Source organism: Salvelinus namaycush, chromosome 35 (assembly GCF_016432855.1).
Source record: "Salvelinus namaycush isolate Seneca chromosome 35, SaNama_1.0, whole genome shotgun sequence".
NCBI classification, from domain to species: domain Eukaryota; kingdom Metazoa; phylum Chordata; class Actinopteri; order Salmoniformes; family Salmonidae; genus Salvelinus; species Salvelinus namaycush.
In genome coordinates, this window is record NC_052341.1 from 20,651,354 (window position 1) to 20,666,070 (window position 14,717).

At 42.6% G+C, this 14,717-nt stretch overlaps 2 protein-coding genes across 2 annotated transcripts in view; both read right to left on the reverse strand.

Moving 5' to 3' along the window:
- The window catches only part of snx29 (sorting nexin 29), a 109,586-nt gene extending 100,869 nt beyond the window's left edge, over positions 1-8,717 (reverse strand). Inside the window, exons 1-7 of the mRNA XM_038975126.1 lie at positions 8,282-8,717; positions 7,516-7,580; positions 5,701-5,753; positions 5,438-5,562; positions 943-1,123; positions 761-831; positions 27-296 (exon numbers count right to left, since the gene is read on the reverse strand). Of these exons, the coding sequence (XP_038831054.1) occupies positions 27-296; positions 761-831; positions 943-1,123; positions 5,438-5,562; positions 5,701-5,753; positions 7,516-7,580; positions 8,282-8,288 (772 nt within the window). The 5' untranslated portion in view covers positions 8,289-8,717. The remainder of the gene's footprint in view (positions 1-26; positions 297-760; positions 832-942; positions 1,124-5,437; positions 5,563-5,700; positions 5,754-7,515; positions 7,581-8,281) is intronic.
- Positions 8,718-8,899: 182 nt separating this feature from the next.
- Positions 8,900-10,405, reverse strand: LOC120029437 (tumor necrosis factor receptor superfamily member 17). The gene is made up of 3 exons (XM_038974648.1): positions 10,043-10,405; positions 9,622-9,765; positions 8,900-9,195 (listed from the first exon to the last, which is right to left on the reverse strand). The coding sequence occupies exons 1-3, from the start codon at positions 10,158-10,160 to the stop codon at positions 8,900-8,902; spliced, it is 558 nt and encodes a 185-aa protein (XP_038830576.1). The 5' UTR covers positions 10,161-10,405.
- Between the last annotated feature and the right edge of the window lie 4,312 nt (positions 10,406-14,717).

Sequence of the window (14,717 nt, forward strand, 5' to 3'; positions counted from 1 at the left end):
AGTTCCTTGTAATTTCTCCTCCCTACCTGCGGAGACGCTGCGTGGCAGGATAGGCAGTGGGTCTGATGATCCGTCGGTGCAGTGTGTAGGGGTGAAGCCTGGCACCACAGCGGTGACGGTGCTGATCTCTCGAAGTAGAGTGCTCACCCCCTGGGTCGACTCCTTCCATAGGCTCCCTATGCCCTGGGTGGACTCCTTCAGGAGGTGGCTCACGGAGGAGGAGGAGCCGCCCGCCCGGGTCACACCGTTCAGGTCTGTGTTGTCGATGTTGATGGCAAACAGGATGGAGTTTAGTCCTGTGTGAAGGGTGGAGAGAGAGGAGAGGGTCTAGTTACTAGTCGTTCACACATCACTAATGGTAGTGGATAAGGTGAGTTGGTTCTCCCAAACTAACAATGAGAATTGGAAAAGTGCTACATAAATCCAAATCCATCAGCACTGCACTAGACACAATAGGTGGGTAAACTCAGATTGCAGGTCGCGGAGATAAGTATAACATAAGTATATAAGTATAACACTAAGTATAACACTCCCTATACTTTCAATGCATCTTCCCGTATTGGTGGGTCAACACTTACGCAAAATACAAAAAAGCTGAGTAAACAGCGTTTACGTGCGTTCAACCTCCACTACACCACTGACTGCATATCACACAGGGAATAAGTGACTCAGCTGTGACTCATGGCTTACTCTAAAGTAGCTCTCTGAATGGTAGAGACATGAATGTGTTTCACCACAGGAATCCGAGTCATGCTCTCACCTGCAGCCATGGTGGGCAGCATGCTGGCTCGCTCCTCGTCCAGAATAAACGCCCAGTCTTCATAAAAAGTACTTGAAAACACAAAGAAATAAGATATACTGGCAAGAAAGGTCCAGACTCCACACACACACGCACACTGACCTGAGATAAATACAGACATACAAACAGACACACACTCTCACCCGAGGCGTATGCCGTCTGCGAGCAGCGTGTGTAGGTAGCGTTCTAGTGAGTGTTCGTTGAGGGCACAGCGGAGCCAGGCGCGGCCGCGGCCCAGCTCAGAGGAGATGTGTCTCAGGGAGTAGAACCGCTGCACCTCATGGCGGTTCAGATGCTCCTTCACATAGAGCCAGAACGTCAGCTCTGAGAGAGAGAAGAGAGAGAAAGAGAAAGAGAAAGAGAGGTGCACCAAAAAGAAAGTGAATGTCCACTGCTTGCTACTCCCAAGATCTATATCCTCTAACACAGCTATAATTTGAACTAATTTCTACACAATTAAAGCCCTTTCTTACCAACTGAAGCTTCTGAATGGCCATGTCAACGGTCAGAGATCAAAAGGTCAGAGAGCAGCCAGTAAAAGCTTAAAGATCATCTAAGTAATCACAGTTCTAAACCATCATATTCATCCACTGACTAATTAGCCATGTTCACACCTTCCTCCTTTTCCTCAGTTTGTCATCAAGCCCTCAACAACTACCCAGAGGATAGAGTCACCCAACACATCACCTATTGGCCTACAGAGTTTTCACTCTTTATATAACACCCAACTTGCAAGACAGTTGAAAGTCTGTTCGCTGTAAGTTTTCAAGTTCTTGATAATTAGTGTGAATAACTGCTATGGAGGTCTCTCTTTAGCATAGCATTACCATATGGCCTTAGAACAATGTGTTATACAACAGCCTATTTCACTCTGCAGCACTGGACTTATTAAACATCGTGGTAGCTGTGTCCCAGAGTTCTCTCTCCATCATCACCAAGGCTTTGTTAACTGGGACAGGAAGGGCTAATGGAGAGGCCCAATGAAGTAAAAAATGATCTAGAAACTTGAAGTTTTGTAATTTCCTAAATACATAATCTATGTCTAAAAACAACAATGCAATGTAAAACTAGTTGACATTGAGGTGAAAGTGTGCCTTCTCAATTTACCAAATGTTGCTAACCGTTGCTTTAGACGAATTAAAGATGATCTTTGTATGAAACATCTTAAATTACAGTTTACTTTGAGCAAATTCAGAATTTGCGATTAATCGTGATTAATCACAGCAAACCCTGCAGTTAACTTAATGAAATGTTTGAATCGTTTGACAGCCCTAACAACAACAACATCTGGTCCACTGACACCTCTTTTAAAACTTGTTCAGCCAGAATTATCTGTTTGAATTTTACCACGGCTTCTTTTAAGAAACCACAACAGGTGCTGGGCTGCCCTCAGAGAGAAAGAGAGAGAGAATTTTCTTTCTTGTCGTTTTTGACTAAATCTGTTGCATAACCCTCTGGTTTCACAGCCAGTATCTGCACCTGGTTTCTCTATCAGTCGTCCTTCAGCATCTGTTTCCTGCGTGGAGAGTAGACACTCATCACAGCCGTTCTCTCCTACTGAGGTGAGTAAAGTATTCTCAGGTCTCCAGTTTCCTAGGCTAATATTAGGTATGCTCCTTTTCTTGTTTTAATAGCACCTTGCACTTGTACCTTTTCTATTCTTTCGAGCATCGATTCAATTAAGTATATTATTTTAGCATCTTGGCCTCCTTTGGTTATTCCTTTTCACGGTTTGAGTGCAAGTAGCTTTTGAACTCTACTAATATTAAGCTGTTACTAGGGAAGTCGAATGAATGGGCTGCTGCACAATCACTATGGGGAGCTCTTTCTAGAGTCCCCGGTTAAATTAAGAGCATTTAAATCTCTAAAATGGTTAAACTAGTGAGAAATATATGTGAATATTGAAAAAAAATTGAGCGTTTGCGCCATTTGCTATCATCCTAAATTAAGATATTGAATTATTTTGCCATATCGAATGAATGTATATTATGTTACTTTCCATGATCTGGACAGTATGCATTACTACATTACACAAGCTGACGTTTTGCCACATGGTAATTGGGGGGAATTACATATCCTTCAAAAAAAGTTTATAGTCAACACAATATCAATTGCTTAAAACATATCAATATCTATGGTTTTGTACTGTTCATTTTTGTCATACTCACTGGGGGTCACAGGACTTACAACATAGCTATACATTTATTTCTAAATGGCACAGATAGTTTGGGGTGGTATCGCTATAAAAGTTGCTGGCCACACACCAATACACTGATTTTACAGTCAAATTACCACTTAAATAGCAGCCAACAGTTGTCACTGTTTATATCCTATAGCGGGTCGTGATTTGTTGACGTTTGTCACGCCCTGGCCATAGAGAGGCTTTTATTCTCTATTTTGGTTTGGCTAGGGTGTGACTAGGGTGGGCATTCTAGTTTCTTTATGTCTATGTTTTCTATTTCTTTGTGTTTGGCCGGGTGTGGTTCTCAATCAGAGGCAGCTGTCTATCGTTGTCTCTGATTGAGAACCATACTTAGGTAGCCCTTTTTTCCACCTGTCTTTGTGGGAAGTTATCTTTGTTAGCGGCATTATAGCCGAGTTAAGCTTCACGGTCGTTTCTGTATGTTTATTGTTTTGTTGGCGACATCATTAAAATAAAAGTATGTACGCTCACCACGCTGCACCTTGGTCCTCTTCTTCAGACGTCCGTGACAACGTTACCTAACAGAAAAAGTGGTTTGTTCCCTTTGCCATGATGGCAGCCTCCAGCCATCCCAAAATATAGATATAAGCCTTCTACAAGTTCTCATCTGACCAACCATGTATAGGTTATTCCGTGTGGCCTTTGAATGTTTGTTTAAACAGCCCTACACCGCAAATGTTTGCCCCCATTCTATTGATTTCAGCGTGATATCGATGGAAGTGATTAACATAAAAAGTGCTGCTTTACACTTTATTTAATTTATTTCACCTTTATTTAACCAGGTAGGCCAGTTGAGAACAAGTTCTCATTTACAACTGTGACCTGGCCAAGATAAAGCAAAGCAATTCGACACATACAACAACACAGTTACACATGGAATAAACAAAACATACAGTCAATAATACAGCAGAAAAAAAGAAAACAAAAAGTCTATATACAGTGAGTGCAAATGAGGTGAGATAAGGGAGTTAAGGTAATAAATAGGCCAAGGTGGTGAAGTAATTACAATATAGCAATTAAACACTGGAATGGTAGATGTGCAGAAGATGAATGTGCAAGTAGAGATACTGTGGTGCAAAGGAGCAAGATAAATAAATAAATACAGTATGGGGATGAGGTAGTTGCATTGGTTGTTTACAGATGGCTATGTACAGGTGCAGTGATCTATGAGCTGCTGTGACAGCTGATGCTTAAAGCTAGTGAGGGAGATATGAGACTCCAGCTTCAGTGATTTTTGCAGTTCGTTCCAGCCATTGGCAGCAGAGAACTGGAAGGAAAGGCGACCAAAGGAGGAATTGGCTTTGGGGGTGACCAGTGAAATTAACCTGCTGGAGCGCGTGCTATGAGTGGGTGCTGCTGTGGTGACCAGTGAGCTGAGATAAGGTGGGGCTTTACCTAGCAGAGACTTGTAGATGACCTGGAGCCAGTGGGTTTGGCGACGAGTATGAAGCGAGGGCCAGCCAACGAGAGCGTACAGGTTGCAGTGGTGGGTAGTATATGGGGCTTTGGTGAACGGATGGCACTGTGATAGACTGCATCCAATTTGTTGAGTAGAGTGTTGGAGGCTATTTTATAAATTTCGAGGATCGGTAGGATGGTCAGTTTTACGAGGGTATGTTTGGCAGCATGAGTGAAGGATGCTTTGTTGCGAAATAGGAAGCCGATTCTAGATTTAATTTTGGATTGGAGATGCTTAATCTGAGTCTGGAAGGAGAGTTTACAGTCTAACCAGACACCTAGGTATTTGTAGTTATCCACATATTCTAAGTCGGAGCCGTCCAGAGTAGTGACGGGTGGGCAGGTGCGGGCAGTGATCGATTGAATAGCATGCATTTAGTTTTACTTGCATTTAAGAGCAGTTGGAGGCCATGGAAGGAGAGTTGTAATGGCATTGAAGCTCGTCTGGAGGTTAGTTAACACAGTGTCCAAAGAGGGGCCATAAGTATACAGAATGGTGTCGTCTGCGTAGAGGTGGATCAGAGAATCACCAGCAGCAAGAGCGACATCATTGATGTATACAGGGAGTCGGCCCGAGAATTGAACCCTGTGGCACCCCCATAGAGACTGCCAGAGGTCCGGACAACAGGCCCTCCGATTTGACACACTGAACTCTATCAGAGAAGTAGTTACCGGGTTTGCGATACACTTGAATCAAAATGCAACACTTCAAAATGTAAAAATGTAGCTAGATGTCTTCTACAAATTGTACTCTAACCAGTGATGAACACATTATTCCCAGATTCAGTGTGTTTTTTTTAGCTGTGTTAGTTCTTATAGTCTGACTAAGAGTATACTGTATATACCTCTCGTCTGACCAAAATCTTCAAGGGCCCCTGATGCGCCCCCAGTGCAGATAAAGGTTACCAGTACTTCCTGGAAAAACTTTTTTTATACTTCATATCACTGTAATCTGTTTCCAGGTCATGTGACTGTACCTGCTTCAGTCTTACTGGTGAATCCTGCGGCCTGCTTGATGGCAGCAGCAGTGAGAGCCAGTCCTTTACTCTTCCTCAGGCCATGCTGGAGGACAGCCTCAAACTGGGCACACAAACAGATCACCCTACAGGGGAGATACAAACACAAGCATTACAATACATCACACACACGCACATGCACACACACATTACACGCATTACACATTCACACACAAAACATAAGTAAATCATATCAGTTTTAAAATAATAAAGCACATTGGTACCTGCTGTCTAAATCTGAGGCGATCTCCTTTCTTCCTCCAAAGCGGATTTGGCACTGAACAGACATGAAGAATGAAGATGACATGGCTAGCAAAATAACTATGATGCAACACTTTTACTTCCTCAATGGTAGCCTGCCAGCTAAAGTCCACAACATCAAACCAGGTTGAGAAACAACACAATGTGCACAGTATTATGCCTTATAAACTGTAGAGAGTAGATAAGTTCACTGTAATTACACTGTAAAAGCACATCATTATGAGTTTATGATTACATGACTAATTTGAACATAGCTGTAATGCACTCCTCTTCAGTGGAGATTATCCATAGTAGAAGAGGGCAATAGGACGGCTAACATAACCTGTCCTTTCACGTACAGGGCAGCTAACATAACCTGTCCTTTCACGCACAGTGCAGCTAACATAACCTGTCCTTTCATGTACAGTACAGCTAACATAACCTGTTATGACACGTACAGTGCAGCTAACATAACCTGTTATGACACGTACAGTGCAGCTAACATAACCTGTTATGACATGTACAGTGCAGCTAACATAACCTGTTATGACACGTACAGTGCAGCTAACATAACCTGTTATGACACGTACAGTGCAGCTAACATAACCTGTTATGACATGTACAGTGCAGCTAACATAACCTGTTATGACACGTACAGTGCAGCTAACATAACCTGTTATGACACATACAGTGCAGCTAACATAACCTGTTATGACATGTACAGTGCAGCTAACATAACCTGTTATGACATGTACAGTGCAGCTAACATAACCTGTTATGACACGTACAGTGCAGCTAACATAACCTGTTATGACACGTACAGTGCAGCTAACATAACCTGTTATTACACGTACAGTGCAGCTAACATAACCTGTTATGACATGTACAGTGCAGCTAACATAACCTGTTATGACACGTACAGTGCAGCTAACATAACCTGTTATGACACATACAGTGCAGCTAACATAACCTGTTATGACATGTACAGTGCAGCTAACATAACCTGTTATGACACGTACAGTGCAGCTAACATAACCTGTTATGACATGTACAGTGCAGCTAACATAACCTGTTATGACATGTACAGTGCAGCTAACATAACCTGTTATGACACGTACAGTGCAGCTAACATAACCTGTTATGACACGTACAGTGCAGCTAACATAACCTGTTATGACATGTACAGTGCAGCTAACATAACCTGTTATGACACGTACAGTGCAGCTAACATAACCTGTTATGACACGTACAGTGCAGCTAACATAACCTGTTATGACATGTACAGTGCAGCTAACATAACCGGTCCTGACACGTACAGTGCAGCTAACATAACCTGTTATGACACGTACAGTGCAGCTAACATAACCGGTCCTGACACGTACAGTGCCGGTATAAATGTTGCTGATGATTGTTGTGTTATGATTGTTGTGTTATGATTGTTGTGACCCCTCACCTAATCTCTGGTGGACAGATCTAAGTAAACATAACTGGTACCGTAACCATAGAATCTGTCGGGAAGGAATGGGATGCGTGGGATAACAAGCTGTAGTAGTTCCAATGTTTGGGTTTTTCCATCACTGGTTATTTGGACAAATCACGATTTTGCAGGTGTTAACATCTTTCGAATTTCGGAAAGGGAGGGGACATTTGGCCGGTAACTTGCAGAGAGTGGAGCTCCTCGTTCCGGTTCCACTCCTCGTTAAATCTCTTCTCTTAACATGTATGGAACCAGAACTTAATCGAGCAGCTGACCAATTATGCAAGACTTCTGTTCTGGGTTAACCGAGATTACCATTCACCTGTTTGACAGCGTCCAGCAGCCTCTCTAGCAGGTGTTGTCTCTTTGCGTCATTCTGCTGAGGGCCTGGAAAGGAGAAGGAGGGCGATCATACAAACATGACCATCTGTCAGTTTGGTAATCTCATCTCAGATTTCTGGCCTAAGAGTGACTAGCCTGCATAATGGACAAGTCATCTCTGGCTAAATCACAGAGCTGTTTCACCAAGTTTATCAGAAATGTATAGAATGATTTGTTCCACAAAGAAGAATATGATTTGGTCAAATATATCTTTATTCTACAGTAGGAAAGTGACATAACACATTTTGGAGATACTGTAATAACAAGAAAAGGTTGTTGTAATAACTATTCACCAACAAATACATGCAGTTTGCTAAGAAAGCACTCCCTTGGAGAAAGTAATGGGCTAGATGAGGTTGGTCAGGACTCATTAGCAATAACAAAAAAGGTATAATATGGTTAGAGGGGTTTCTCTTTGATGTATCAACAATTGATTTATTCATGACTACTATGATGTCATTCAGTCAAGCCATAATTCGATTTGCATGAGGAGATTCAAGATACCCGCGGGAAGAGTCATTATCTATCCTTTACGCCTGCCTGAACTCATTAAAGAGAATGATGCGTTGTCATCCATTCTAAACCTCATTGTTTTAATAGGCATATGTGCACAAAACATACAAAATTCCTGTAATAAACCAAAGCCATTTCAATTGGTGATGGTAGAACAAAAAGTGAATGTTTTTTTTGCTAACGTTACAACTCACCGTTCATTCTGTCAGTCCGAGTCGTTAGTGTTGTTGTTGACACACCACATGTAAACTAGTTCATAGCTCTTCGGTTCGACATGGTGGATTCCAGAATTCTATTGCTATTCTGTACGAACCGAACCTTGGGAGGCAGAGAGCACTACTTCCATGATTTTGCACTCCCTTCTTCCCATCAACACAACCGGGGTCCGTAGCCCACTGTTGCGCATGTCGGCTGGAACTACAGAGGCCTGCGAGTAGCCGTTTATCACTATCGCTATAAGAGTTAAACCGAGTCACATTTGTAGATCAAATGTTTGACTTACAAACCCAGAAGCACTTGTAGTTTCAGTGACTGGACTGTCGTAGCTCTGGTGTATCTTTAAGTTGTAATAAAATACATTTATTGTGCCACTGCCTGCAAAGCGAAACATCGTCGGCACTGCAGGTCACATGACCAGACACACTGTTGTCATATGATAGGGTAGGGGTGGTGTGGGATCTGTAGTTCATTAATATAATCTCTGTTAAACATTCACTTGTTTTCAAACACATTCATTGATAGTTTTCTCTTTCTATGGCAAGCAGTGTGTGTGTGTGTGTGTGCGTGTGTGTGTGTGTGGGCGGGGGGGGACATCAAGCTACAAAGCCAGACCTCCACAACCCCAATGTCTTTCCGTCTGTAATGTCATCTGTGTGGTTAAAGATCTGTACTGTCTTGGTTGTGACCAGTATGGTGGTGCCCTCCTCAGTGGAAGGGACAGGCAGGTTGGAGTTGCAGTCGGGAGTCTGGCTGTTTGTTCCCTCCTGGAGAACCATGGCTCCAGCTCCTCTCGTCAAGTTGTCCTGTCCCATGATAACCACTGTCTGCTCAGGGACATCATCAGAGACCATCTCAGTCCCGGGACACTCTGCTTCCTGTAGTCGTGATACTGGCAGATAACATTGACGTGAGTTACATACTGTATGATAGAGATATAGGGTTAGGCAATGTATTGGGTATATCCTTGTGGATTGGGCATATCCACAAGGATATGCATTCGATTCATTCATTGTAGATCTTCACAGAGTTTTTACATTTGACTTATCATTCATGGAGGGGAATTTCCATTCATCACAAATGAGTGAATCAATCACCAATCAGATGTGGAAGCATTGTCACATATTGTGACAGACGTAACCTGTGTGCCTGCTACTAACAGCGAATCACTGTATAATAATTTCCCATCATATGAAAGGTAAAGCAAGCGTTGTCATATTATGACTGACAGGCAGATACTGTAACCTGTCTGCTGATAACAGACCATCACTATATAACCACATATCACCTCCCTATGCTTCTTTGTGTTTTATCTTACATTTGTTCTTTGGGAAACGTATGCATGTCTTCTTCCTCAGTACCTGCAGCAGCAGCAGGAGAGTAGTAAAAGCACACAGGAACACAAACAGCCAGACCAGGGTCAGACGAATGTTGAACGGCTCAGGGGCTTTGCTCTCTGATGCTGGACAGGTTAACAGAAAAACATATGTCCATAATGCTCATACTTACCCTACAGATTCACTGGGCCAGCTTCATTTGTCTATGCCTCCTTCGCTTGAGTATAAGGACTAACAATACAATGTCTCACATAACAATTCAGATGCCAATATTTATAACAATGCTTAAACATATTCTATAACAATAACAAATACAATCATGTTTATTCATATACAGCTGCATTATAATTTCAGAACTCAAATGATCAAAAGTTAAAAATGATAAAACAGTATTGTACTTACATTGAGTACAGTATGTTGTGCAAACCCTGGGTGGTGAATTGCATCGTAAATAGCATTGTTTACACTCCTCGACTAGCCCATCATAGTAGTATCCGAGTCCACACTGTCCTTCTGACATAGCAATACAGTATAAGACAATCAAGAATAAGATCTGAAATAGATGCTAAAATTGTGTACTTTCCAGTTTCAGTAACTGAGATTGACTGGGCAGTGATGGGGTTCTGGTTTTAAAAGAGAATACATAATATGTAAATAATGTGTAATGTAGGGGAAATCCCTCTGCTACACAGAGACTGGTGAGATTTCAGAACGAGAGAGGAACTATACTCACAGCACGAGGGTGTTATTCACCACAGAAAGTAAGTAAATACACTGAGTACCCCCCCCCCCCCCCCCCCCCCCCCCCTAGTCTATTAACTAATTTAATGCCTAGTGATGTCACCAGGCAGGACAAAACTCTATCCCACTGACACAGACTGAAATTTCATGCTGTCTTTTAAACAGTTCTTACACTCAAACAGAATTATAATTTTCACAATTTCACAATATAATTCCAACCTCAAAGTGTGGATGTAGCACGTGCTCCAGCAGGTATATTTCACTGGTCACCCCCAAAGCCAATTCCTCCTTTGGCCGCCTTTCCTTCCAGTTCTCTGCTGCCAATGACTGGAACGAACTGCATAAATCACTGAAGCTGGAGACTCATATCTTCCTCTCTAACTTTAAGCATCAGCTGTCAGAGCAGCTTACAGATCATTGCACCTGTACATAGCCCATCTGTAAATAGCCCACCCAACTACCTCATCCCCATATTGTCATTAATTAAAAAAAGAGAAATGCTCCTTTGCACCCCAGTATCTCTACTTGCACATTAATCTTCTGCACATCTATCACTCCAGTGTTTAATTGCTAAATTGTCATTTATTTCACCACTATGGCCTATTTATTGCCTTACCTCCCTAATCTTACTTCATTTGCACATACTGTATATAGACTTTTCTATTGTGTTACTGACTGTACTTTTCTTTATTCCATGTGTAACTCTGTGTTGTTGTTTGTGTCGCACTGCTTTGCTTTATCTTGGCCACTTCGCATTTGTAAATGAAAACTTCTCAACAGGCCTGCCTGGTTAAATAAAGGTGAAATCCCCCCAAAAATATATATAGATATATACAGTGCCTTCAGAAAGTATTCACGCCCATTCATTTTTTCCAAATTGTGTTGTGTTACAAAGTGGGATTGAAATAGATTTAATTGTCATTTTTTAGTCAACAATCTACACAAAATACTCTGTAATGACAAAGTGGAATTCTAACATTTGTAAAAATTAAAAATAAAATATATGAAAAATAAAACACTAATATATCTATTAGTGTAAGTATTCAATCCCCTGAGTCAATACATGTTAGAATCCCCTTTGGCAGCGATTACAGCTGTGAGTCTTTCTATAAGTCTCTAAGAGCTTTCCACACCTGGATTGTGCAACATTTCCCCATTATTCTTTTCAAACTTCTTTAAGCTCTGTCAAATTGGTTGTTGAGCATTGCTAGACAACCATTTTCAGGTCTTGACAATTCAAGCAGATTTAAGTCAAAACTGTGACTCAGCCACTTAGGAACATTTACTGTCTTCTTGGTAAGCAACTCCAGTGTAGATTTGGCCTTGTGTTTTAGCTTATTGTCCTGCTGAAAGGTGAATTAATCTCCCAGTGTTTGGTGGACATAAGACTGAACCAGGTTTTCCTCCAGGATTTTGCCTGTGCTTAGCTCCATTGCTTAGCTCCAAAAAGTTAATTTATTTGCCATGTTGTCTTGCAATATTACTTAATAGCATTGTTGCAAACATAATGGATGATTTGGAGTGGGTTTTTTAAACACTTTGTCATACAGGCCAGTAATATGGGGTGAATGCAATGTTGTTGATTCCTTTGTACTTTCAAGTATTGTGGTGGCAGCATCATGTTACCCGTATGCTTGTCACCAGCAAGGACTGTGGAGTTTGTTAGGAAATATGAAATGAGCAAAGCCCGGGTAAAAAGTTAGAGGAAAACCACGTGAGTCTTCTGAAAACCTAACCCGGGGTTAGGGTTTTATTTTTCTGCGAGACGATTACACAAATGTTAATGCAAAAGACAAACCAGAATGGCTTTCCAAGAGGTGTTGAATGTTCCTGAACCGACGTGATTTGCCCGAGGGGGTTTTCTCAACTGGCTCCGTCGTCGCGTCGTCCCCTGAATGCCCATCCATTAGCCTGCTAGCCGCGGCCTGCTAGCTGTCCAGAGCACATCGGACTGTTAACTTAAGAGGCCCATCAGACAAATTCTTTGGCCACCACACCTATTTTGCCAATTGGCCTGGTTTAATAGCACGAGGGGGCCACAACAGACTTTCGACCGTTGCGACGTCCCTCCAAGGCCTTTCTGCTAACTTGCTAGCTGCCTGAAGCCACTCACTGGACTCCTTTGATTCACTTGGCTACGCATGCCTCTCGCTAACGTCAATATGCCTTGTCCATTGCTGTTTTGGTTAGTATTTATTGCCTTATTTCACTGTAGAGCCTCTAGCCCTGCTCAATATGCCTTATTTAATACTTTAGTTCCACCTACCACACATGTGATGACATCATCTGGTTTAAATGATATTGCTAGAGACAATATCTCTTTCATCATCACTCTATGCACAGGCTTACCCCCACTGTATTCACATCCTACCATACCTTTGTCTGTACATTATGCCCTGAATCTACTCTACCGTGCCCAGAAATCTTCTCCTTTTACTCTCTGTTCCGAACGTACTAGGCGGCCAGTTCTTTTAGCCTTTAGCCGTACCCTTATCCTACTCCTCCTCTGTTCCTCTGGTGATGTGGAGGTTAATCCAGGTCCTGCAGCGCCTAGCTCCACTCCCATTCCTCAGGCGCTATCATTTGTTGACTTCTGTAACCGTAAAAGCCTTGGTTTCATGCATGCTAACATTAGAAGCCTCCTCCCTAAGTTTGTTTTATTCACTGTCCTAGCACACTCTGCCAACCCAGATGTCCTAGCTGTGTCTGAATCCTGGCTCAGGAAGACTACCAAAAACCCTGAAATTTCCTAAACTATAACATTTTCCGACAAGATAGAACTGCCAAAGGGGGCGGTGTTGCAATCTACTGCAGAGATAGCCTGCAGAGTTCTGTCTTGCTATCCAGGTCTGTACCCAAACAATTCGAGCTTCTACTTTTAAAAATCCACCTTTCCAGAAACAAGTCTCTCAACGTTGCCACTTGCTATAGACCACCCTCTGCCCCCAGCTGTGCCCTGGACCCCATATTTGCCCCCCATCTATCTTCAGAGCTCGTGCTGCTAGGTGACCTAAATTGGGACATGCTTAACACCCCGGCCATCATACAATCTAAGCTTGATGCCCTCAATCTCACACAAATTATCAATGAACCCAACAGGTACAACCCCAAACAAACAGATCACCGACCATTTCGAATCACACCGTACTTTCATCCGCTAAGCAATCTGGTTTCAGAGCTAGTCATGGGTGCACCTCAGCCACGCTCAAGGTCCTAAATTATATCATAACCGCCATCGATAAGAGACATTACTGTGCAGCCGTATTCATTGACCTGGCCAAGGCTTTCGACTCTGTCAATCACCACATTCTTATTGGCAGACTCAACAGCCTTGGTTTCTCAAATGATTGCCTCGCCCGGTTCACCAACTACTTCTCTGATAGAGTTCAGTGTGTCAAATCGGACGGCCTGCTGTCCGGACCTCTGGCAGTCTCTATGGGGATGCCACAGGGCGATTATATTTTAAAATTGATATGATTTATTGATGTTTTGTGTGTGAATGTGTAATGCGTGTTATGTGTGTGTGCGTGTGTGTGTGATGTATTGTAATGCTTGTGTTTGTATCTCCCCTGTAGGGTGATCTGTTTGTGTGCCCAGTTTGAGGCTGTCCTCCAGCATGGCCTGAGGAAGAGTAAAGGACTGGCTCTCACTGCTGCTGCCATCAAGCAGGCCGCAGGATTCACCAGTAAGACTGAAGCAAGTACAGTCACATGACCTGGAAACAGATTACAGTGATATGAAGTATAAAAAAAGTTTTTCCAGGAAGTACTGGTAACCTTTATCTGCACTGGGGGCGCATCAGGGGCCCTTGAAGATTTTGGTCAGACGAGAGGTGTATACAGTATACTCTTAGTCAGACTATAAGAACTAACACAGCTAAAAAAAACACTGAATCTGGGAATAATGTGTTCATCACTGGTTAGAGTACAATTTGTAGAAGACATCTAGCTACATTTTTAAATTTTGAAGTGTTGCATTTTGATTCAAGTGGATCGCAAACCCGGTAACTACTTCTCTGATAGAGTTCAGTGTGTCAAATCGGAGGGCCTGTTGTCCGGACCTCTGGCAGTCTCTATGGGGGTGCCACAGGGTTCAATTCTCGGGCCGACTCCCTGTATACATCAATGATGTTGCTCTTGCTGCTGGTGATTCTCTGATCCACCTCTACGCAGACGACACCATTCTGTATACTTATGGCCCCTCTTTGGACACTGTGTTAACTAACCTCCAGACGAGCTTCAATGCCATTACAACTCTCCTTCCATGGCCTCCAACTGCTCTTAAATGCAAGTAAAACTAAATGCATGCTATTCAATCGATCACTGCCCGCACCTGC

Coding starts and splice junctions, on each gene's coding strand:
- LOC120029437 (XM_038974648.1), bottom strand. CDS start 10,160: ATGTCAGAAGGACAGTGTGGACTCGGATACTACTATGATGGGCTAGTC. Junction 9,766..10,042: donor CACAACATACTGTACTCAAT/GTAAGTACAATA, acceptor TAACCTGTCCAG/CATCAGAGAGCAAAGCCCCT. Junction 9,196..9,621: donor ACGTTTCCCAAAGAACAAAT/GTAAGATAAAAC, acceptor GTTATCTGCCAG/TATCACGACTACAGGAAGCA.